Raw genomic sequence first — 24917 nt, 5'->3', positions numbered from 1 at the left:
TCGGCCAAATTGAGCAATCGGAGGATAAGGGCCTTGGTCAGGGAGGTGACCAAGAACCCGATGGTCACTCTGACAGAGCTCTAGAGTTCCTCTGTGGAGATGGGAGAACCTTCCAGAAGGACAACCATCTTTGCAATATTTGGTGAGATGGAAGCCACTCCTCAGTAAAAGGCACATGACAGCCCGCTTGGAGTTTGCCAAAAGGCACCTAAAGACTCAGACCATGAGCAACAATATTCTCTGGTCTGATGAAACCAAGATTGAACTCTTTGGCCTGAATGCCAAGTGTCACTTCTGGAGGAATCCTAGCACCATCCCTATGGTGAAGCATGGTGGTGGCAGCATCATGCTGTGGGGATGCTTTTCAGTGGCAGGGACTGGGAGACTAGTCAGGATCAAGGCAAAGATGAATGGAGCAAAGTACAGAGATCCTTGATGAAAACCTACTCCAGAGCACCCAGGACCTCAGACTTCAAACAGGACAATGGCCCTAAGCACACAGCCGAGACAACGCAGGAGTGGCTTCGGGACAAGTCTCTGAATGTCCTTGAGTGGCCCAGCCAGCCTGGACTTGAACCAGATTCAACATCTCTGGAGAGACCTGAAAATAGCTGTGCAGCAACACTCCCCATCCAACCTGGCAGAGCTTGAGAGGATCTGCAGAGAAGAATGGGAGAAAATACAGGTGTGTCAAGTTTGTAACGCCAAACCCAAGACTCAAGGCTGTAATCGCTGCCAAAGGTTCTTTAACAAAGTACTGAGTAAAGGGTCTGAATACTTACACTACCGTTCAAAAGTTTGGGGTCACTTAGAAATGTCCTTGTTTTTAAAAGAAAAGCAAAAAAAAAATGGTCCATAGTACACAGCGTTTTATGAGATCTTCAGTTTCTTGGCAATTTCTCGCATGGAGTAGCCTTCATTTCTCGGAACAAGAATAGACTGACGAGTTTCAGAAGAAAGTGCTTTGTTTCTAGCCATTTTGAGCCTATAATAGAACCCACAAATGCTGATGCTCCAGATACTCAACTAGTCAAAAGAAGGCCAGTTATATTGCTTCTTTAATCTGCATAACAGTTTTAAGCTATGCTGACATAAGCTTTTGCATTTTTCTATTGATCAATTAGCCTTTTAAAATTATAAACTTGGATTAGCTAACACAACGTGCCATTGGAACACATAAGTGATGGTTGCTGATAATGGGCCTCTGTACGCCTAATGTAGATATTCCATAAAAAATCTGCCGTTTCCATCTACAATAGTCATTTACAACATTAACAATGTCTACACTGTATTTCTGATCAATTTGATGTTATTTTAATGGACAAAAAATTTGCTTTTCTTTCAAAAACAAGGACATTTCTGTGACCACAAACTTTTGAACGGTAGTGTATGTAAATGTATATTTCTAAAATCCTGTTTTTGCTTTGTCATTATGGGATATTGTGTGTAGAATGATGAGGGGGGAAAAAACTATTTTAATCAATTTTAGAATAAGGCTGTAACCTACCAAAATGTGGAAAAAGTCAAGGGGTCTGAATACTTTCCGAAAGCACCGTGTGTGTGTGTGTGTGTGTGTGTGTGTGTCCTGCAGGATTCCTGATGGCATGGTGCACTGGGCTGTACGGTACCTGGTCCCTTCCATGGAGATGGAGGTTGTCAAGGACACACAGCTGCGACCCCAGACTCACCCCAGTTGACAACCTGAGGTCATCGCCCCATCTTCCCATTGTGTTGAATCCATAGTGTACAGAGGCAGCTTTGTTTTTTTATTAACCTCTATTGTTTTGTTTATATAACATTCTGAATATTGATAAATAAATATAGATTAGTAATTGAATTGTGTCAACTCTATTGAGAAGCAGGCAAATGTGAACTTAACAACTTTTAATTTGTCAACAGCAAGAATTTAATTGTCAGTTACTCAGATGTTTTTTCCTTAATTTTACTTTTGAATAAGACACATGCACTTATTTCCTTATGCAAACATTCACTGGCTGCTATCATAAAATACAAATCACATCAGATGTCCTCTAGAATAATTTGAACAAAATATAAGCACAACAAAAATAGTCACAGTTACATAATGCTTGTACATAGTGCTTTAAACAATTATATCTACTCAATGGAAGCCAGTGTCATGTGGTGGTCGGGTGGGGGCTTGCCCTGGGGATTCCTGAAGAGGCGAAGGCATAGAGGAAAGGGTTGAGGGAGCTGTTGATGATGGTGAAACCCATGAGGTCATTCCAAGCTGAGTCACACACATTCTCCACAACCTCGTTCTGCACAGCCAAGTTCACCAGGGCCAGCAGGTTGAACAGGTGCAGCGGAGTCCAGAAGCAGAAGATGGACACAACGATGCAGATGACCAGCTTGGTCACCCTCCGCTGCCTGAACAGGGCCGCCTGGCTCACCCTCCTGTGGAGGTAGAAGTAGGACACCATCAGGATGCAGCAGGGAACTACAAATCCCAGCAGCATTTGGACAAGTAGGATGGCCATTTCTTGTCTGAGGCTCTGGAAGTGTGAGCTGCAGGATTTGCCGCCGTTGTATGTCTTGACATCAAGGACAGAGAAGGCAGGAGAGGCAATGAACCCTGCCAGTCCCCACAGGGACAGGAGGAGTGCCTCTTACCCCATACGGCCTAGCCGTGCCCAGCTGTGGGGGTACAGCACCTGGACGCAGCGCTGCACACTCAGCAGGGATCATGATGGTCAGCACACTACCATTCAGGCTGCAATAGATCAGGAAGAAGAGCAGCTTGCAGGCGGCGGGGCCCAGATCCCAGGCCCTCAGTAGGTTGTTGATAACTAGAGGCAGGCACAGCAAGACCATCAGGTCACACGGTGCCAGATTCAGCATCAGACGCATGTTGAAAATTTCCGCCCCACGACTACCAGAACCACTACATTCCCAGGGATTCCCACAATGCAACAGAAGCCCATGATCACGCTGGGCAACACACGGGTCATGTGCCAGTAAGGATAGGACTCTGGGTGCTGCATAGGGCCGAACTGTCCAGACTATTAAAATCCACAAAGAATGCTGGTTAGAAACTCAACAGGGATGTCTCACTACCTCTGTCTGGCTGGGCTGACTGAGACACACTAAGCTCTGAGTCGTTCCCCAGATTGCCTTCACTACTGGTGGTAGTGATGATATGCTGTAAACAAAGAGTACCTGTGTGTGACTCTGGGCCGGGCCTGTATTGAATATACAACGTGTGTACAGCTCTGTGTTATGTGAAGGTAACAGCCTACCAACATGACACACTCATGTATAGCCTCCTGACCCATGAGAGTTACAGGAAAACCTCAACGGAGGCCCCTAAAACCCTCACAAACTTTTACAGATGCACAATTGAGAGCATCCTGTCAGGCTGTATCACGGCCTGGTATGGCAACTGTACCGCCCGCAACTGCAGGGCTCTTCAGAGGGTGGTGCGGTCTGCCCAACGCATCACCGGGGGCAAACTACATGTCCTCCAGGACACCTACAGCACTCGATGTCACAGGAAGGCCAAAAAGATCATCAAGGACATCAACCACCTGCGCCACAGCCTATTCCCGCCTCTACCTTCCAGAAGGCAAAGTCAGTACAGGTGCATCAAAACTGGGACAGAGAAACTGAAAAACAGCTTCTATCTCAACTGTTAAATAGCCATCACTAGCAGGCTTCCACCCGGTTACGTAACCCTGCACCTTAGAGGCTGCTGCACTATATACATAGATTTTTTTTTCTTGGAATCACTGGCCACTTTAATAATGTTTACATACTGCTTTACTCATCTCATATTTATATACTGTATCCTATTCTACTGTATTTGCCTAGTTAAATAAAGGTAAAATAAATAAATACCTTTTTGTTGTCAATGCCACTCCAACATTGCTCGATGTAATATTTATATATTTCTTAATTTCATTATTTTACTTTTAGATTAGTGTGTATTGTTCTGAACTGTTTGATACTACTGCACTGTTGGAGCTAGGAACACAAGCATTTCGCTACACCCGCAATAACATCTGCTAAATATGTGAACATGACCAATAAAATTAGATTTGATGGAGAAAAGTGCTTTTATTGATGCACCATCATTACCTTATCCATGCAGGGTTAGAGTTTTTACATTTAACAGAACCTTTTGGGGTATGTTGGACAAGGGCAAAGCAATTGGATAGAGTTCGACCACCTCAAAATTCAGTCTCTTAAGTAAGATTTTAATCTGCAGGAGCTACTTTATTACTGGTTATTACACTCCAGCAAGATAGGTGGCGGTAATGCCGCAATTGTCGAAGTATACCTACTGCATCAAACACGGAACAGGAAAAAGAGAAAGAGAAGAAGGCAATTTGCGCATGGTTACGTCCTTCCATTTTTCTTTGTTATTGTTCTAATACATGTTTTGCATTGCATTTCTACCTGAGGATTTTGAAGCTAGATTTTGTATAGTGGTATTGGAGCAATGTCGAGTGTGCCTGCTCCCAATCGTTCATCCGCCGGCTGGCCGCGCGGGGTCAGTCAGTTCGGCGGGAACAAATACATGAGCGCGCCTGCAAAACCACTCAGCCTGGAGAGAACCATTAATTTGTGAGTAACAGGATGAAGGGACGACGACAATTGGTTTTTAACGTCAGATTATGTGTGTATGTATAGTGGTTATGCAAAGACTACTACAATACCCGTCTTTCATTCAATTGTATGGAAGAGTTAATGGACTGCAAGCTTTGCAGTAGCCAGAATCCGACGAACGTTAATTACATTAGTCGGAACACTGCTATGGCACGATCAGGACAGCACAGAGTTGGCGAGGGATATGGTTCTGAAAATGTTCCTCAATCCCATTATTCCAACTGACAAATCGAGAAGATTGATATACTGCTAGTTTTTAATGACTGCTAGTTTTTTTCGTCAGCATGCTAGGCTAATGCTATAGCAGCCCATTGGATTCCATGAACATTTGAATTCTAGCTAAAGATGGTGGATAAGAGTTTAATCTTCCAGTCTGTGTAAGTGTGCTTCCCCGCGTGAGCTCATGGTGCCTCCATAATATCAAATACATTTTTATAAACTGGGTGGCTCGAGTCCTGAATGCTGATTGGCTGACAGCCATGGGATGTCAGACCGTATACCACGGATATGACAATTTATTTTTACTGCGCTAATTACGTTGGTAACCAGTTTATAATAGCAATAAGGCATCTCGGGTGTTTGTGATATATGGTCAATATACCACTGCTACGGGTTGTGTCCAGGCACTCCACGTTGTGCTGTGCAAAGAACAGCCCTTAGCCATGGTATATTGGCCATAAACCACACCCCCTCGGGCCTTATTGATTAAATAACTAACCCAAGATAGTTCGTCTGTGTCGTTTACAGTGGTAGCAAATTAAGCATAGTGGGCAGAAGAAACACGGAGTTAAAAAAAAACTAATATTTCACCTTTATTTAACCAGGTAGGCTAGTTGAGAACAAGTTCTCATTTACAACTGTGACCTGGCCAAGATAAAGCAAAGCAGTGCAACACAAACGACAACAGAGTTAAACATGGAATAAACAAACATGCAGTCAATAATACAATACAGAAAGTCTATATAAAGTGTGTGCAAATGAGGTAGGATAAGGGGGGTGAGACAATAAATAGGCCATAGTGGTGAAATTATTACAGTATGGCAAATTAAACACTGGGGTGATAGATGTGCAGAAGATGAGTGTGCAAGTAGCACTACTGGGGTGCAAAGGAGCAAAAAGAAATAACAATATGGTGATGAGGTAGTTGGATGGGCTATTTACAGATTGGCTATGTACAGGTGCAGTGATCTGTGAGCTGCTCTGACAGCTGGTGCTTAAAGCTAGTGAGGGAGATATGAGTCTCCAGCTTCACTGATTTTTGCAGTTCGTTTCAGTCATTGGCAGCAGAGAACTGGAAGGAAAGGTGGCCGAAGAGGAATTGGCTTTGGGGGTGACCAGTGAAATATACCTGCTGGAGCGCGTGCTGCGGGTGGGTGTTGCTATGGTGACCAGTGAACTGAGATAAGGCGGGGCTTTACCTAGCAACGACTTATAGATGACCTGGAGCCAGTGGGTTTGGCGACGGATATGAAGCGAGGGCCAGCCAACGAGAGCATACAGGTTGCAGTGGTGGGTAGTGTATGGGGCTTTGGTGACAAAACGGATGGCACTGTGATAGACGGCATCCAATTTGCTGAGTAGAGTGTTGGAGGCTATTTTGTAAATTACATCGCCGAAGTCAAGGATCGGTAGGATAGTCAGTTTTACTAGGGTATGTTTGGCAGTATGAGTGAAGGATGCTTTGTTGCGAAATAGGAAGCCGATTCTAGATTTAATTTTGGATTGGAGATGTTTAATATGAGTCTGGAAGGAGAGTTTGCAGTCTAAACAGACACCTAGGTATTTGTAGTTGTCCAAATATTCTAAGTCAGAACCATCCAGAGTAGTGATGCTGGACTGGTGGGTAGGTGTGGGCAGTGATCGGTTGAAGAGCATGCATTTAGTTTTGCTTGCATTTAAGAGCAGTTGGAGGCCACGGAAGGAGAGTGGTGTGGCATTGAAGCTCGCCTGAAGGTTAGTTAACCTCTATGGGCTAGCACCCGTGGTGCACTCCATCAACAGCAGGTGCATTTCAAGAGCGGCAAATTTGAATCCAAATAAATGTCAAAATTCAAATTTTTCAAACATACAACTATTTTACACCCTTTGAAAGATAAACATCTCCTTAATCTAACCACGTTTTACGATTTCAAAAAGGTTTTACGGCGAAAGCATAAATTTAGAGTATGTTAGGACAGTACATTTACAAGAGTTGTGTGTAATGTTTTGTCAATTCAAAGACAGGGTCACCAAAACCATAAAACCAGCTAAAATGATGCACTAACCTTTTACAATCTCCATCAGATGACACTCCTAGGACATTATGTTAGACAATGCATGCATTTTTAGTTCTATCAAGTTCATATTTATATCCAAAAACAGCGTTTTACTATGGCATTGATGTTGAGGAAATCGTTTCCCTCCAATAACCGGCAGTCAAGTCAACACCACAAATTAAATAATTAAAATTAGAAAACATTGGTAAAATATTATATTGTCATTTAAAGAATTATAGATTTACATCTCTTGAACGCAATCAACTTGCCAGATTTAAAAATAACCTTACTGGGAAATCACACTTTGCAATAATCTGAGCACTGCGCCCAGAAAAATACGGCGTTGCGATACAGACTAGACGTCATGTTGGGGAGATCTAAAATCGAAAATACTATGTAAATAATCCATTACCTTTGATTCTCTTCATCAGATGTCACTTCCAGGTATCACAGGTCCATAACGAATGTAGTTTTGTTCAAAAAAGCTCATCATTTATGTCCAAAAATCTCCGTCTTGTTAGCACATGATCTAAGTCAGCCGGACTTCTCGTCATGAACGAGGGGAAAAAATATATTTACGTTCGTTCAAACATGTCAAACGTTGTATAGCATAAATCATTAGGGCCTTTTTAACCAGAACATGAATAATATTCAAGGTGGACGAATGCATACTCTTTTATAACGTATTGGAACGAGGGTACCCAACATGAACTCGCGCGCCAGGTGTCTAATGGGCCATCATCGTTCCATGGCTCTTGTTCGGTCAGATCTCCCTCCAGAAGACTCAAAACACTTTGTAAAGGCTGGTGACATCTAGTGGAAGCAATAGGAAGTGCCAAAATATTCCTCAGCCCCTGTGTTTTTCAATGGGATAGGTTTAAAGGTAATACAACACATCAGGTATCCACTTCCTGTCAGAAAATGTCTCAGGGTTTTGCCTGCCAAATGAGTTCTGTTATACTCACAGACACCATTCAAACAGTTTTAGAAACTTTAGAGTGTTTTCTATCCATATATAATAAGTATATGCATATTCTAGTTACTGGGTAGGATTAGTAACCAGATTAAATCGGGTACATTTTTTTTATCCAGCCGTGCAAATACTGCCCCCTAGCCCTAACAGGTTAACACAGTGTCCAAGGACGGGCCAGAAGTATACAGAATGGTGTCGTCTGTGTAGAGGTGGATCAGAGAATCACCAGCAGCAAGAGCGACATCATTGATGTATACAGAGAAGAGTCGGCCCGAGGATTGAACCCTGTGGCACCCCCAGAGACTGCCAGAGGTCCGGACAACAGGCCCTCCGATTTGACACACAGAACTCTATCTGAGAAGTAGTTGGTGAACCAGGCGAGACAGTCATTTGAGAAACCAAGGCTGTTGAGTCTGCCGATAAGAATATGGTGATTGACAGAGTCGAAAGCCTTGGCCAGGTTGATGAATACGGCTGCACAGTATTGTCTCTTATCGAAGGCGGTTATGATATTGTTTAGGACCTTGAACGTGGCTGAGGTGTACCCATGACCAGCTCGGAAACCAGATTGCATAATTGCATAGTGGAGAAGGTATGGTGGGATTCGAAATGGTCTGTGATCTGTTTGTTAACTTGGCTTTCGAAGAACTTAGAAAGGCAGGGTAGGATAGATATAGGTCTGTAGCAGTTTGGGTCTAGTGTCTCCCCCTTTGAAGAGGGGGATGACCGCGGCAGCTCTCCAATCTTTCGGGATTTCAGACGGTACGAAAAAGAGGTTGAACAAGCTAGTAATAGGGGTTGAAACAGGTGGGATTTTAACAAATCAAAATGTAATTAAAAAGAAGGCTGGACTCCAAAAAACAAGTTGACCTAGAACAACTTCCATTGACACAATTAAATATGTAAATTATGTTAAGTAGCCTAATAATGAACCTATGTATTGATGTGAAAACAGATTTGAATTTATAATAATTAATATATTATCTTTGTGAAACAAGAACGAGCTGGCGCAATCTTTTTTCTTCTTTAGGATTTGGTTGTCAGATTGCATCCAACTTTTAGGTGCGTACACCACCACCTATTGCACTGGTGTGAGACCATTCACGGCCTACCGACATTAAATTGTTGATACCTTAGTGGAAAATTGCCCCTCCAATTATTAGCCATCTTTAATTAAAAAAAATCTCCACCCCATTCCACTATTTAACCCTATCTAATCCTACTCCAGACCACAGGTCTGAGAGGACAGAACACTACCACTCAACACCCGCTAGTGAGATCCTATTGGCGCGTTGTAGCATGTATTTGCATATTTCCGTTATGGAATGTGTACTCTGAAGTGTGTGTGTGCGCAATAACACAATTTGTAGTAAACACCACCATTTTTAGAAGCTTTGGAAAATGGTTAAGTCTACAAAATGCAGTCCACTCTGTTACAGATTATAGTTTTGGAAACAGAAAACTGTATTAAGATCAAATGTTTAATCGATGAGAAAATCCATCTTGCTCCATCTTCTCCCACTGCCAGCCACTGGGCTTCTTCTCATCACCATATTTGGTTGTGAGTGGAAATGCCAACCAGATGCTTCACATTTACGCATCAGGTGAAATATCTGGCTTGTTCTTTTGTCTCATTCTTCTATCTTTGAGCTAGCTTTGGTCTACTTATTGTCCCCTCCCTTTCACTCCACCTGTCTTGCCCAGAAAACATTTGCCAGTGAGATGTCTCGCCCTGGGGCACCCGCTGGACGGAGACAATAAGTAAACCAGAGTGGCCCCGCCCCGATCAGAAACAATTTGAGAGTGGGGTGTCTTGCTTTCTCTACCGTCTCTGGCCTAGCGTTGGGGTGAGTAACTACCGGAAGTGTTGTCGAATCTAGTGGACTGCAATAGTATTAGCTATCCTAGCATGCTGACGAAGAACAAACAGTCATTAAAGACTAGCAGTATTTCAATCTTCTCGATATGTCGTTTAGGATGATGAGACAATTAGTAGTACACTGCCATCTCCCATCCCTGGATTGAGGTATGTTTTCCAAGCAGTATCTTGAGCCGGCTCTGCGCTGTCCTGATCGTTGCATAGCCACGTTCTGACTGGAGAGAGAATGTAATGAATGTCTATTCGAATTCTGGCTAGCTTTGCAGCTGACTCTGTCCAATTTGACAGCCCAGTTTGTGACACAAAATGATGAATTGCTAGTCTACCGTCCTGTAGATGCATCCTCATTCAAAAGCTATACAGTGTGTGTTTGTGGGGGGGGGTTACTGGGTAGCAGTGAAGGCTGTTGAGGGGAGGACGGATCATAATAATGGCTGGAACGGAGCGATTGGTATGGCATCAGACACATGGAAACCATGTGTTTGATGTATTTGAAACCATTCCACCAATTCCGCTCCAGCTATTACCACGAGCCCTTCCTCCCCAATTAAGGTGCCACCAACCGCCTGTTATGGGTAGTGTGTGCATGTTAGTAGAGGCATGCTATGGGATGTGCACGTTTAAAAATGGTATTCATGACATTGTTTCAGATACCCTCTCACCAACTACACATTTGGGACCAAGGAGCCTCTGTATGAGAAGGACAGTTCAGTGGCAGCACGGTTCCAGAGGATGCGGGAGGAGTTTGACAAGCTGGGCATGCGGAGGGCGGTGGAGGGAGTGCTTATTGTCCATGAGCACAGGTTGCCCCATGTACTGCTGTTGCAGCTGGGAACCACCTTCTTCAAACTGTAAGCACTACCACCAACCAAGCACAGCCTGCAGGAGTTACACAAACAGTCTGTTTTTAAAGTGTGTGCATGCATGTTTGTATGGTTCTCCTATAGGGTTGTCTATTTGTCTCTTGCAGGCCAGGTGGAGAGCTGAGCCCAGGGGAGGATGAGGTGGATGGGCTGAAACGCCTGATGACAGAGGTACGATACACATGCACTCTCAAAGGAGGCCGGCCAGAGTTGGAATCACAACCTCAGATGACATCCATCCTTGTATTCTCTTAGCTCTCAAACTCTTCTTCTCCGTATGTAGTTTTCAGCCACTCCATTCGCCTACATTTGGCTCCGTGTAAACTCCAATTCTGATGCTGTGTGTTAATGTTTAGAAACGTCAATAATCATCGCTTTTGAGAAAGAATCTTTAAAAAAAACAAAACCTATTGTAGCAGTTTTGCACACATTGTGTGCCTCCAGTTGATGAACAACACTTGCTCCCCAGTTAACTTACACACAGGTGTTCGGAGCGCGCAAGATGGCTAATTGGCACAGGTGGCAGCCTATGTCTTCCGTAAACAAGCACTGTAACATGGGGATATGGCCGTGTGGGAACACAAACCTAACCCTATAAAGTTGTGTAGTAATTTACAGTTAGAAAAATATATATTTCTCGCTGATATGAAAGATGAATTCCTTATGTTTCCAAAACAGTACTGCAAGCGATGCGTGTTAATGTTTAGAGCAAGTGTCGGGGGCTTTTAACAAAACTACCCCGGTCAAAAGACACTATCGTCAATAGGCGCCAAAGTAGTTTGCGTCTATCAATGGGGTAGCATTCTCTAAGATCCTGCAGGATGCCGTGATGCCATAGTGATTGTCTTTACTGTGTCTTTGTCAGATCCTGGGCCGGCAGGACGGGGTGAAGCAGGATTGGGTGATCGATGACTCCATCGGAAACTGGTGGCGCCCCAACTTTGAACCCCCACAGGTGAGCATAGCCCAACACACAGTACAGTTTACACTGAAATGTATGGAGGAGGAGATATTGAGCCTACACTAAATATTTGTGTGTGGTAAATATTTGTTTCTGTTCTGCTGCAGTATCCCTACATTCCAGCCCACATCACTAAACCCAAGGAGCATAAAAAGCTCTTCCTAGTTCAACTGCAAGAAAAAGGTAAGTGCCCCATAGCTAGTCAAAATCTGTTCTACATACTCTACTCACATAATCTTTAGTGATATTTGCTTCTGTGTCTTTCAGCTCTGTTTGCAGTCCCAAAGAACTACAAACTGGTGGCAGCCCCTCTGTTTGAGCTTTATGACAATGCCCCCGGCTATGGGCCAATCATATCCAGCCTACCGCAACTACTAAGCAGGTAGTGTGTGTTATATATTGCATATAAATCACTTTTGTGTGTGTGTGTGTGTGTGTGTGTGTGTGTGTGTGTGTGTGTGTGTGTGAGCTCAGGTATGCTGTATATTCATATTTATTTCCTGTAGGTTCAACTTTATCTACAACTAAATGGTGTGAGAATGGGCACAGTGGCTGGCTGTCTCTGTGAGTGCAGCCATATATGGGTGAAATGAAGACATGGAGGGGAAGTAATACAATGTGGGGCAATCAAAATAAGCAACACAAGGCTACTCACCTCTGGCTTCCCGGTAAGGCTGATAAAAAAACAAAAAAAAACACCATCTCAAGAGAAGGGACTGTAAATGTGCTCTTTACAATGATGGAAGAAAATATACTGTCAGACTTTTTGTTTGGATCTGAAAAAAATCTGTTATTTCTTACATGATTAAACTGCAACCCAGTGTCTCAAGAATCAGATTTTATGCTCTTGCAACAGAATACATTTATTTGATTAAAGAAACAACAGCATTGAGTTTCCTGTTGTGTTTTAACCTGTATTACTGTCATGCTATTTCTTTTTCTTTATTTTTATTTTTTTGTATTTTCATGTAGACTGGCTTTTATAACAAGTGTGTTGATGACGTTTTGGTGTATTGTTTTCACTATATATGCTACCCTCTTGGTGATGTCATTCGGAAACACAATGTCAACTTTCACTGCTATATTGACGACACAAAATGGCCTAACTTGGAAGCCTCTATTTTAGACATAAGGAAGTAGATGGTGGCAAATGCTTTACTTTTTAACTCGGACAGAAAATATGCTAATTCTAGGTCCCAAGAAACGAAGAGATCTGCTGTCATATCTGACAATGAATATCGATGGTTGCGCAGGCCTCTCAAATAAAACGGAAGGACCTCAGCGCTACTCTGGACCCTGATCTCTTTCGATGAACATATCAAACAGTCCCCCCGACCCCCTCGATTTTTAAGCATTTTGAAAGAAGAGCCGTTTGTGAGCCGGCTCTTTTAAGTGTAATGAGCCAAATGAACCGGTTCACCGAAAAGACTCGGAACCACTAACGCACTGCTGCGTTTTTATGACGCAATTTTACCGCGACTCATTTATACTAAAATGAATTGTAAACGACAGCGAGATGGTGGCGAGAAAGGAAAGAAGAGAAAGAAACGCGAAGAGAGAGCAGAACTTTCTCCACTACTCGAGGACGAAGATGTGAAGAGGGCAGTGAAGGAAGCATGGTCGCAGCGAGCGCAGTACTCTCATGGTCAGCTACTTGTTAGCTATCTTAGCTACATGTGTTTACACCAAGCACATGCTTTGGCTAGTCTTGTTACATAGATGGTTATTTAATCGAAACGTTATTAGTCACCCTACATATCAATATTGTCAGTGAAGTGCAAAGCTTTAGTCACAACTTTGCTTTCATGACCACAGATCTGAAAACACTAAAAGATGTGGGTCAAACTACCTCTACCATTATCACGTTTCATGAAGTCCATTTTTTTTGTTGGTCTTTTCTAACAAATACGCATGGTATACATCATCTAACGAAATGCTTACTTGCAGGTTCCTTCTCGACAATGCAACAACACAAAGATACGATTACGAACTTGAAGTAGATGGCACCGTAGTATATAATAACTTTTTAAGCTTAAGTATAATACAGGAAGGCACAAATGTATAGCTAATATTTACACGTGTATTGGGGAGGGGGGCAGTGTATAATCTGAGCAGTATAATAAGAGTCTGGTAGCAGCAGTTGTGATGTGTGTAGCATTCGGAAAGTATTCTCACCCCGAGACTTTAACACATTTTGTTACGTTACAGCCTTATTCCAAAATTGATGAGAGAAAAAACGATTTAATCAATCTACACACAATACCCCATAATGACGAAGCAAAAACAGAATTTTATACATTTTTGCAAATGTATTAAAAATAATAATAAACTGAAATATCACATCTGCATAAGTATTCATACTTGTTACTCAGTACTTTGTTGAAGCAACTTTGGCAGCGATTACAGCATTGAGTCTTCTTGAGTATGACACTACAAGCTTGGCACACCTCTATTTGGGGACTTTCTCCCATTCTTTTCTGTAGATCCTCTCAAGCTCTCAGGTTGGATGGAAAGCATTGCTGCACAGCTATTTTCAGGTCTCTCCAGAGATGTTTGATCGGGTTCAAGTCCAGACTGGCTGGGCCACTCAAGGACATTCAGAGATTTGTCCCAAAGCCACTGCTGCGTTGTCTTGCTGTGTGCTTAGGGCTGTTGTCCTGTTCGAAGTCTGAGGTCCTGAGCGCTCTGCAGTAGGTTTTCATCAAGGATCTCTGTACTTAGCTCCATTCATCTTTCCCTCGATCCTGACTAGTCTCCCAGTCACTGTCGCTGAAAAACATCCCCACAGTAAGATGCTGCCACCATCATGCTTCACCATAGGGATGGTACCAGGTTTCCTCCAGATGTGACCCTTGGCATTCAGGCCAAATTGTTAAATCTTGGTTTCATCAGACCAGAGAATCTTGTTTCTTATGGTCTGAGAGTCCTTTAGGTACAGATGAACTCTGAAGCTCTGTCAGAGTAACCATCGGGTTCTTGGTCACCTCCCTGACCAAGGCTCTTCTCTCCCGATTGCTCAGTTTGGCTGGGCGGCCAGCTTTAGGAAGAGTCTTGGTGGTTCCAAACTTCTTCCATTTTAGAATGATGGAGGCAACTGTGTTCTTGGGGACCTTTAATGCATCAGAATTTTTTTGGTACCCTTCCTCAGATCTGTACCTTGACACAATCCTGTATCAGAGCTCTACGGACAATTCCTTCGACCTCTTTACTTGCTCTGACATGTGCTGTCAACTGTGGGACCTTATAGACAGGTGTGTGCCTTTCCAAATCATGTCCAATCAATTGAATTTATCACCGGTGGACTCCAAGTTGTAGAAACATCCCAAGGATGATCAATGGAAACAAGATGCACTTGAACTCAATTTCGAGTCTCATAGTAAAGGGTCTGAATACTTATGTAAATAAGGCATTTCTGTTTATTTTTAATAAATTGGCAAACATTTCTAAAAACCTGTTTTCACTTAAAAAAGATCAATTTTTAGAATAAGGTTGTAACGTAACCAAATGTGGAAAAAGTCAAGGGTTCTGAATACTGTATACTGTATGTGTATGTCTGTGTGGGTCTGTGCATGAGTGAGCGCATGTGTGCTGCTATGCGGAGAATAAGAACAGTTCAAGTGTTCAGCAGTCAGATGGCTTGTAGATACAAACAAGCTCAGTGACAGTTTCTATCAGACCTCATACTCCGATACCTTCTCCTTGTGTGTGGGGTCCTTTATGATGCTGCGTGCCTTCCTCAGGCACCTTTTTGGGTATATGTCCTGGATGGGTGGTAGCATGGTTCCAGTGATGTACTGGTCCATCTTCACCACCCACTGGAGGGTCTTGCATTTGTGCACGGAGCGATTCTCATACTAGGCCGTGATGCAACTGGTCAGGACACTCTTGATGGTGCAGCGGTAGTATTTGGAGAGGACCCGGGGCGGCATGCCGGATTTCTTCAGCCGCCTAAGGAAGTAGAGATGCTGTTGCACTCTCTTGATAAGAGTAGTGGTGGTGGTGTTGATCCATGACAAGTCCTCTGTGATGTGGATTCTGAGGAACTTAAAACTAGTGACTCTACTGCAGTCCCGTTGATGTGGATCGGGGCATGTTGCCTCCTCTGCTTCCTAAAGTCAATCATTTTAGACTCCTGAGTGGCGCAGCGGTCTAAGGCACTGCATCAGTGCAAGTGGCGTAACTATAGTACCTGGTTCGAATCCAGGCAGTATCACATCCGGCCGTGATTGGGAGTCCCGTAGGATGGCGCACAATTGGCACAGCATCGTCCCTATTTGGCCGGAGTAGGCCGTCATTGTAAATAAGAATTTGTTCTTAACTGACTTGCCTGGTTAAATAAAAATAATCAACTCCTTTGTTTTGCTGACATTGAGGGAGAGGTTGTTGTCATGAGGGAGAGGTTGTCATGCCAATTCACGTACCTCCTCCCTATAGGCTGACTCGTCATTGTTTGGTATCAGGCCTGCAACCATGGTGTCGTCAGCAAACATGATGGTGTCGTGCAAAGCCACACAGTCCTGGGGGAACAGGGATTGCAGCAGAGGACTGAGGCCACACCCCTGTGTGGCCCCTGTGTTACGGGTCAGTGTGGAAGAGGTGTTGTTGCCAATCCTCACAGCCTGTGGTCTGCCCGTCAGGAGGTCCAGGATCCAGTTGCAAAGGGTGGTGTCCAGACCCAGGGCTCTGAGTTTGGTGTCGAGCTTGGAGGGAACAATAGTGTTGAATGCTGAACTGTAATCAATGAACAGCATTCTCACATAGGTGTTCCTCTTGTCCAGATGTGTTACGGCCGTGTACATAGAGATGGAAATGGATTTGGATCTGTTGTAGCGGTAGGCAAATTGGAGTGGGTCCAGTCTGCCTGGCATGCTGGCCTTGGTGTGGGCCATGACCAGCCTCTCAAAGCACTTCATGATGACCAATGTGAGTGCGACGAGGCGATAGACATTTGGGAATGTAATTTGGGCCACTGGGACGATGGTGGTCTCCTTAAAGCAGGTGGGGACTACAGCCTGGGTCAGGTTGAAGATGTGTGAGATGCCAGCTGGTCAGCACACCCTCTGAGGATGCGGCCAGGGATGCCATCTGGGCCGGCGGCTTTGTGAGTATTCACTTTTTTTTTTTAGAGTTTTCCTCAAGTCAGCCTTGAAAAGCGAAAGCATCTGGTCGTCCGGAGCAGCGAGAGTCTTCCTGGATGGCTCTTTATTGTCAGCCTCGAAGCAAGCATTCAATGTGTTAAGGTCATCTGGGAGTGAGGCTTTGGTGGGCACCGCACAGCTGGATTTGCCTTTGTAGTCTGTGATGGTCAGTAGTTCTTGCCACATGCGACGTGAGTCTGAAATGTCGAACATCATTTCAAGTTTCAGTCTGTATTGTCTTTTTGCGTCCCAAATCCATTTGCGGAGCTCGTACATGCTTGCCTTGTATGCGTTGCGCACCACCGATTCATCGGGTTCGTTCTGCTGACATTGAATGCTGTGGTACGGGCTCTCGTATATGGCACCCAAAGAGAAGTAACAAAAGGGTGTCACAAAAAAGTATGTTTTTGGAGTATTGAGAAGGTTTACCACCTTCCTATGTGCTGTTCGATTGGGTTAGAACCTCAAATTAAAATGTTCCAGAGGTAACAACTGACTCTAAGACATACATTAGTTAATGTTACCTTTATTCACATAATTAGTGCTAACTTTTTTTATATTGGTAGACCAGTCGTTGAGTGTTCCGCTGATGTTCCTCTTAAGGGGGCCTGGAGCTGGACTGCCACCCTTTCCCTCACTGCATCATCAGAAACTTCATCCAGAGTGACAGCTTTACAGAGAACCTACAGAGGGAGCTTCTAGACCTCAACTTCCATGAGAAGTCCAACGACCTGTACAAATTTAATCAGGTAAAAAAGGAAAACTGATAGAATACAGTTTTGAAACGGGTTGCTTCTTGTTCATAATGCTTCTTTACTCTGCTTTTTGGAGTTATGACATTGGGAGTTATCATACTCATTGACAATTTCTCTTACAGTCAGACGACCTGAAAAAGAGAAAAGAGCCTCACATCACAGGCTTGAGGTAATTTCTATGTGTGTGTGAGGGCAATTTAGGGAGGTAGAGAGAACATGTTTGCTTTGTGTGTGTGTACCAGATGGGGATCTGTGTAACTCATTCCTCAGCCTGAAATGTCTCCACTTGCGCGTGCCTCCACAAGTGTCTCCATTTGGACGACTGAGTAAGACGCTTCAGGATGGCGGTCACGTGTTTGCGAGGCAGAGGTCCTAAGTTCAAGCCTCTGTATGCGCTGAATCAGGGGAAAGCGGTACTCACGAAGCAAGCAGCGTGATGTTCTTTACATGTGCATGCTCTCAGTTAGGCTGTTTTTGAGCTTTGTGTGTGTTTTCAGGGCAGCACTATTTGGGCTGTTTCGATCCTGGCTGGGGGAAGTGTTGGGGGTAGAACTGGAGCCCACAGTGGACATTTCCTGTGCCAAGTATCAATACACTGGTGAGTCACATGTTTTTACCTCTACTCTTCAAAAAAACAATGAGCAAGCCTTAATATTAGCATGCTCTTCCTAGAAAAGAGCAGAAGCACTGAGCTATCCCCCCAAGATATCCTGTTCTACCCACTGCATAGTTAGTCTATATGGACATGCATATTTCTGGAATTAATTATGAAATATACATTATCTGTCTTTATCAATGCCCTCTATCTCTCTGTCGGTAGATGTTCTGTTGTGTCATGATGATGAGTTGGAGGGGAGGCGTGTTGCCTTCATCCTCTACCTTGTCCCTCCATGGGAGAGCAGCGATGGAGGAACCCTGGATCTCTTCAGCACAGATGGTAAGTGTGTGTGTGTGTGTGTGTGTGTGTGTGTGTGTGTGTGTGTGTGTGTGTATATTGGCGTGAGTGAAAAAATGTGTTTTAATTTATAATCTACTTTGTGCATAGATCAATTCCAGCCCCATAGTGTAGTGAAGTCTCTGGTGCCCAGCTGGAACACTCTGGTTCTCTTCGAGGTTTCACCTGTCTCCTTCCACCAGGTAGTTCTTCCTATACCACTGGATAACAACCACACACCTCTCACCTGTCCAGGTAGCAGTAGTGCAATCTACGGATGGCTGTCTCTCTGTGTGTTTGTCCAGGTTGCAGAGGTGTTGTCAGAGGATAAGTGTCGTCTCTCTCTGAGTGGCTGGTTTCATGGGCCGTCTTTGGAGCGACCCCCTCGTCACACCGAGCCCCCCTTCCCAAGGAGCCCCCACCTTCCCAGAGATGTAAGTGTGTGTGTGTTCTGAAAGAGTGAACTCACAGCCATAGAGCAAGGATGTGGTCACAAGGATGTGTGTGTGTGCATTTTACCTGAGTGTGTATTTTGTGTGTCTGTTCACAGGAGACACTGTTGCTAGAGTGGCTGAATCCACTGTATCTGGATGTTGACTACCAGTCACAGGTTCAGCAAGAGTTTGAGGACAGCTCTGAGATCCAGCTCAAGAATTTCCTCAAAGTAACACCATTACTCTACTTCTTCATTTGTCCATCTCTCTCCTGCTCTCTCTCTCCTGGTTGACAGTGTCTCTCTCTACAGGAGGAGAAGTTTAAGGAGGTGAGTGAAGCACTGCGATCGACTGACGTCCAGTGGACCAAGCAAGGTCCTCCCAACAGGAGGTGAGCCTGTCGAGTAATTTGTTTGTGTGAGTGAGAGATCCCGAACGTGTTATGATGGCTGTAAATGTATATGATGTGTGTAAATATTTTTGTGTATGTCCGTTGTGCAGATGTTATGAAGTGGCTTCGTTAGAGTCCTTCCCCCAGTGTGTGAGTGCATGCTGGGAGCTGTTGTGCTCGGAGGCATTCTTCCTGCTTCTGTCCAACTTCACTGGCCTGAGACTGCACTACCTCAGCCCTAGTGACGAAGACAAGGAGGAAGAGAAGGACCAAGAAGATGAGGAAGAGAGAGAAGCCACAGGGTCATCTGTGTACACACCATCAGCTAATAAGAATAACAAAGGTGTGTTGCTTGTTTGTGTATGTACACTACCGGTCAAAAGTTTAATGGTTTTTCTTTATTTTGACTATTTTCTACATTGTAGAATAATAGTTTTGACATCTTCACTATGAAATAACACATATGGAATCATGTAGTAACCAAAAAAGTGTTAAACAAATCAAAATATATTTTATATTTGAGATTCTTCAAATAGCCACCCTCTGCCTTGATGACAGCTTTGCACACTCTTGGCATTCTGTCAACCAGCTTCACCTGGAATGCTTTTCCAACAGTCTTGAAGGAGTTCCCACATAGGCTGAGCACTTGTTGGCTACTTATCCCAAACCATCTCAATTGGGTTGAAGTCGGGGGATTGTGGAGGCCACGTCATCTGATGCAGCAATCCATCACTCTTTCTTGGTAAAATAGCCCTTACACAGCCTGGAGGTGTGTTGGGTCATTGTCCTGTTGAAAAGAAATTATAGTCCCACTAAGCCCAAACCAGATGGGATGGCGTATCGCTGTGGAATCCTGTGGCAGCCATGCTGGTTGAGTGTGATTTAACCTCTTACATCTAGACGTTCCGCTAGCGGAACACCTGCTCCAATATCCAATGATAGGCGTGGCGCGAATTACAAATTCCTCAAAAATCCATTTTTCAAACATATGACTATTTCACAGCATTTTAAAGACAAGACTCTCCTTTATCTAACCACACTGTCCGATTTCAAAAAGGCTTTACAGCGAAAGCAAAACATTAGATTATGTCAGCAGAGTACCCAGCCAGAAATAATCAGACACCCATTTTTCAAGCTAGCATATAATGTCACAAAAACCCAGAAGACAGCTAAATGCAGCACTAACCTTTGATGATCTTCATCAGATGACACACCTAGGACATTATGTTATACAATACATGCATGTTTTGTTCAATCAAGTTCATATTTATATCAAAAAACTGCTTTTTACATTAGCATGTGACGTTCAGAACTAGCATACCCCCCGCAAACTCCCGGGGAATTTGCTAACAATTTACAAAATTACTCACGATAAACGTTCACAAAAAGCATAACAATTATTTTAAGAATTATAGATACAGAACTCCTCTATGCACTCGATATGTCCGATTTTAAAATAGCTTTTTGGTGAAAGCACATTTTGCAATATTCTAAGTACATAGCCCTGCCATCACGGGCTAGCTATTTAGACACCCGGCAAGTTTAGCCTTCACCAAAATCAGCTTTACTATTATAAAAGTTTGATTACCTTTTGTTGTCTTCGTCAGAATGCACTCCCAGGACTGCTACTTCAATAACAAATGTTGGTTTGGTCCAAAATAATCCATCGTTATATCCGAATAGCGGCGTTTTGTTCGTGCGTCCCAGAAACTATCCGAAATGGTAAATCAGGGTCGTGCGCATGGCGCAATTCGTGACAAAAAAATTCTAAATATTCCATTACCGTACTTCGAAGCATGTCAACCGCTGTTTCAAATCAATTTTTATGCAATTTATCTCGTAAAAAAGCGATAATATTCCGACCGGGAATCTCCTTTTCGGCAAACAGAGGAAAAATCACAAAGACGGGGGCAGCCAGGGCACGCGCCTAAGCCCACAGTCCCTTGATCGGCCACTTGAGAAAGGCGATAATGTGTTTCAGCCTGGGGCTGGGATGACGACATTCAGGTTTTTCCCGGGCTCTGAGCGCCCATGGAAGACGTAGGAAGTGTCACGTTAGAGCAGAGATCCTTTGTAAAAGATGGAGATGGCAAAGAAGTTCAAGAAATGGTCAGACAGGCCACTTCCTGTAAAGGAATCTCTCAGGTTTTGACCTGCCATTTGAGTTCTGTTATACTCACAGACACCATTCAAACAGTTTTAGAAACTTTGGAGTGTTTTCTATCCAAAGCCAATAATTATATGCATATTCTAGTTACTGGGAAGGAGTAGTAACCAGATTAAATCGGGTACGTTTTTTATCCAGCCGTGAAAATACTGCCCCCTAGCCATAACAGGTTAAATTCTAAATAAATCACACAGTGTCACCAGCAAAGCAATCCCACACCATAACACCTCCTCCTCCATGCTTCACGGTGGGAACCACACATGCGGAGATCATACGTTCACCTATTCTGTGTCTCACAAAAACACGGCAGTTGGAACCAAAAATCTCAAATTTGGACTCCGGACCAATGGACAAATTTCCACCGGTCTAATGTCCATTGCTTGTGTTTCTTGGCCCAAGCAAGTCTCTTTTTCTTATTGATCAAATGTATTTATATAGCCCTTCTTACATCAGCTGATATATCAAAGTGCTGTACAGAAACCCAGCCTAAAACCCCAAACAGCAAGCAATGCAGGTGTAGAAGCACAGTGGCTAGGAAAAACTCCCTAGAAAGGCCAAAACCTAGGAAGAAACCTAGAGAGGAACCAGGCTATGAGGGTTGGCCAGTCCTCTTCTGGCTGTGCCGGGTGGAGATAATAACAGAACATGGCCAAGATGTTCAAATGTTCATAAATTACCAGCATGGTCAAGTAATAGTAATCACAGTGAACAGGTCAGGGTTCCATAGCCACAGGCAGAACAGTTGAAACTGGAGCAGCAGCACCAGGTGGACTTGGGACAACAGAGTCATCATGCCAGGTGAGGAAGAGAGAGAGAGAGGGAGGGAGAGAGAGACTTAAATTCACACAGGACACCGGATAAGACAGGAGAAATACTCCAGCTATAACAGACTGACCCTAGCCCCCCGACACATAAACTACTGCAGCATAAATACTGGAGGCTGAGACAGGAGGGGTCAGGAGACACTGTGGCCCCATCTGATGATACCCCCAGACAGGGCCAAACAGGCAGGATATAACCCCACCCACTTTGCCAAAGCACAGCCCCCACACCACTAGAGGGATATCTTCAACCACCAACTTACAATCCTGAGACGAGGCCGAGTATAGCCCACAAAGATCTCCGCCATGGCACAACCCAAGGGGGGGCGCCAACCCAGATAGACCACGTCAGTGACTCAAGTGACGCACCCCTCCTAGCGACGGCATGGAAGAGCAACAGTAAGCCAGTGACTCAGCCCCTGTAATAGGGTTAGAGGCAGAGAATCCCAGTAGAGAGAGGGGAACCGGCCAGGCAGAGACAGTCCTTTAATAGTGGTTTCTTTGCAGCAATTCGACCATGGAGGCCTGATTCACACAGTCTCCTCTGAACAGTTGATGTTGAGATGTGTCTGTTACTTGAACTCTGTGAAGCATTTATTTGGGCTGCAATTTCTGAGGCTGGTAACTCTAATGATCTAGTCCTCTGCAGCAGAGGTAACTCTGGGCCTCCCATTCCTGTGGCAGTCCTCATGAGAGCCAGTTTCATCATAGCGCTTGATGGTTTTTGCGACTGCACTTGAAGAAACGTTTGAAGTTCTTGAAATTTTCCGGATGGACTGACCTTCATGTCTTAAAGTAATGATGGACTGTCGTTTCTCTTTTCTTATTTGAGCTGTTCTTGGCATAATACGGACTTGGTATTTTACCAAATAGGGCTATCTTCTGTATACCCCCCTACCTTGTCACAACACAACTGATTGGCTCGAACATATTAAGAAGGAAATAAATTCCGCAAAGTAACTTAAGAAGGCACACCTGTTAATTGAAATGCATTCCAGGTGATTACCCCATGAAACTGGTTGAGAGAATACCAAGAGTGTACAAAGCTGTCATCAAGGCAAAGGGTGGCTATTTGAAGAATCTCAAATATAAGAGATATTTAGATTTGTTTAACACTTTTTTTGGTTACCACATGACTCCATATGTGTTATTTCATAGTTTTGATGTCTTCACTATTATTCTACAATGTAGAAAATAGTACAAATAAAGAAAAACCCTTGAATGAGTAGGTGTTCTAAAACTTTTGACCGGTAGTGTATGTGTGGGTTCGTGTGTGTGTGTGTGTGTGTGTGTGTGTGTGTTGAACCCTGTGTGTATCCTCATATGTGTGTTTGTGAGCCTTGACCTTTCTGTACCTCCTCAGGACTGAATATGTCTTTGTAAGTATGTGTTGACCCCTCTGTGTGTATCCTCAAGAGCCGAGCACGCCTGTGTGTGTTGGAGAACTGCGTCGCTGGGCTCACGGGGACTACACACTACTGCACGATGGAGACGCATCGAGAGCAGAGTACGCCCTTGACCTACTGCTGCCCCTGAGCTGTCCTGGTCAGTCACACACACGCTTAATCACACTCACACGCTTAATCAGACACTCATGCCTAATCACACAGACACACAATGTAGGTTAGAATCATAGTTTGGGAACTATTTTAAAAATTGTAAGTGTGAATGTTATCATACACAATATCAAATCCAAAGTGTGATAACTGTCTTTTTATTTTTCAGACTGGCAGACCGAGTTTGGGGGCTTCACCTCCTATGTTGCTAATGAAGAGGATGAGGAGGTGAGTGATGTCACTGTTCATATGGCAACTGATCAACTAGATTCCTGTGATTGTCATGGTTGTCATTTCTCATCGGTGTCCTCCTGTCCGCAGCTCCTGATGGTGTATCCAGAGGAGAACTCCCTGGCTCTTGTCTACAGGGACAAAGAGACTCTCAAATTTGTCAAACATATCAATCACAGAAGCTCCACCCTACCTATTGGTGATTATTGTAGGAGAGCAGTTTATGACTTCTCCTTTGTGTATTATGAATGAGTTTTTATGTGTATGTGTTGAGGTGTATGGGTTTGTAATATAACATCACTGTGAGGGGTGGTCGGTCTACTCTAAAGCCTCATGATGTCATGTGTTCTTCATTAAAGTGAACAGACAGGGATACCCTGTTACTATGGTTACCTGGTTTTGGTTGGCAGCCACGGAGTAACGCAAGGAAGAAAACAAATTCTACAGTGACAGCACTTGGTAGTATTTTGTGTTCATTATCGTGTGTCGTTATTGTGGCCCTGTATGGCTGGGTTGGTAGGTCATGGCGTTAGCAACGCCAGGGTTGTGGGTTTGTTTCCCGGTGCTACCCAGACGTGAAATATATGCACACATGACTGCATGTCGCGTTGGATAAAAGCATCTGCTAAATGGAATAAAATAATAATAATAATATTATTATTATATATTGCTAGTTTATTTGTGTGTGTCTGTAGTATGTGTTCAAACTATCTTACAGTATTCATGCTGTCACTGTAAAAATGAATCTGTCTGCAAGGAAAGTAAACTACAGAGCAGTGATTGAACATTAGAAAACCAAATCCACACACACTCGCACAACCACCACTCCGATGTTAAATTCTTCACTTGGATATCAAACTGAATAACAAATGAGTAATAACAGCTAGATGTTTGGCAGACCTATGATTTCACTAATCTTTTTAAATGTATTTT

The 24917-nt window shown here is 43.8% G+C and overlaps 2 protein-coding genes across 3 annotated transcripts; both read left to right on the top strand.

The window, feature by feature from the left end:
* The first annotated feature begins 4291 nt into the window (after positions 1-4291).
* Positions 4292-12474, top strand: LOC106587420 (cleavage and polyadenylation specificity factor subunit 5). 2 transcript variants are annotated; one of them, XR_001324442.2, is made up of 7 exons: positions 4292-4584; positions 10384-10584; positions 10704-10767; positions 11462-11551; positions 11665-11740; positions 11800-11939; positions 12064-12474. XR_001324442.2 is itself a non-coding variant. In XM_014175797.2 (7 exons), exons 1-7 carry the CDS (start codon positions 4460-4462, stop codon positions 12083-12085), a joined length of 693 nt encoding a protein of 230 aa, XP_014031272.1. In that variant the 5' UTR covers positions 4292-4459; the 3' UTR covers positions 12086-12474. The 2 variants fall into 2 exon arrangements, 1 of the variants encoding a protein (XP_014031272.1); XM_014175797.2 differs by having other exon boundaries at positions 11825-11939.
* A 249-nt stretch (positions 12475-12723) lies between these two features.
* LOC106587419 (prolyl 3-hydroxylase OGFOD1-like) lies at positions 12724-24638 on the top strand. Its single transcript, XM_014175796.2, has 13 exons — positions 12724-13202; positions 17299-17444; positions 17573-17619; positions 17948-18048; positions 18271-18387; positions 18496-18587; positions 18690-18818; positions 18935-19048; positions 19130-19209; positions 19320-19552; positions 23614-23742; positions 23923-23981; positions 24075-24638. Exons 1-13 carry the CDS (start codon positions 13052-13054, stop codon positions 24234-24236), a joined length of 1560 nt encoding a protein of 519 aa, XP_014031271.2. The 5' UTR covers positions 12724-13051; the 3' UTR covers positions 24237-24638.
* Positions 24639-24917: the final 279 nt, after the last annotated feature.

Source organism: Salmo salar, chromosome ssa26, assembly GCF_905237065.1.
Source record: "Salmo salar chromosome ssa26, Ssal_v3.1, whole genome shotgun sequence".
Taxonomy (NCBI): domain Eukaryota; kingdom Metazoa; phylum Chordata; class Actinopteri; order Salmoniformes; family Salmonidae; genus Salmo; species Salmo salar.
Note: the sequence above shows the minus strand (reverse complement) of the source record. Positions and strands in the feature narration are given on the sequence as shown.

Bases quoted from the DNA above. Each gene is read 5' to 3' on its own strand.
- LOC106587420 (XM_014175797.2), top strand. From the start codon at position 4,460: ATGTCGAGTGTGCCTGCTCCCAATCGTTCATCCGCCGGCTGGCCGCGC. The intron at 4,585-10,383 runs GTGAGTAACAGG...ACATTGTTTCAG, and splicing joins CTGGAGAGAACCATTAATTT to ATACCCTCTCACCAACTACA. The intron at 10,768-11,461 runs GTACGATACACA...TGTCTTTGTCAG, and splicing joins TGAAACGCCTGATGACAGAG to ATCCTGGGCCGGCAGGACGG.
- LOC106587419 (XM_014175796.2), top strand. From the start codon at position 13,052: ATGAATTGTAAACGACAGCGAGATGGTGGCGAGAAAGGAAAGAAGAGA. The intron at 18,388-18,495 runs GTAAGTGTGTGT...CTTTGTGCATAG, and splicing joins GGATCTCTTCAGCACAGATG to ATCAATTCCAGCCCCATAGT. The intron at 19,049-19,129 runs GTAACACCATTA...CTCTCTCTACAG, and splicing joins AGCTCAAGAATTTCCTCAAA to GAGGAGAAGTTTAAGGAGGT.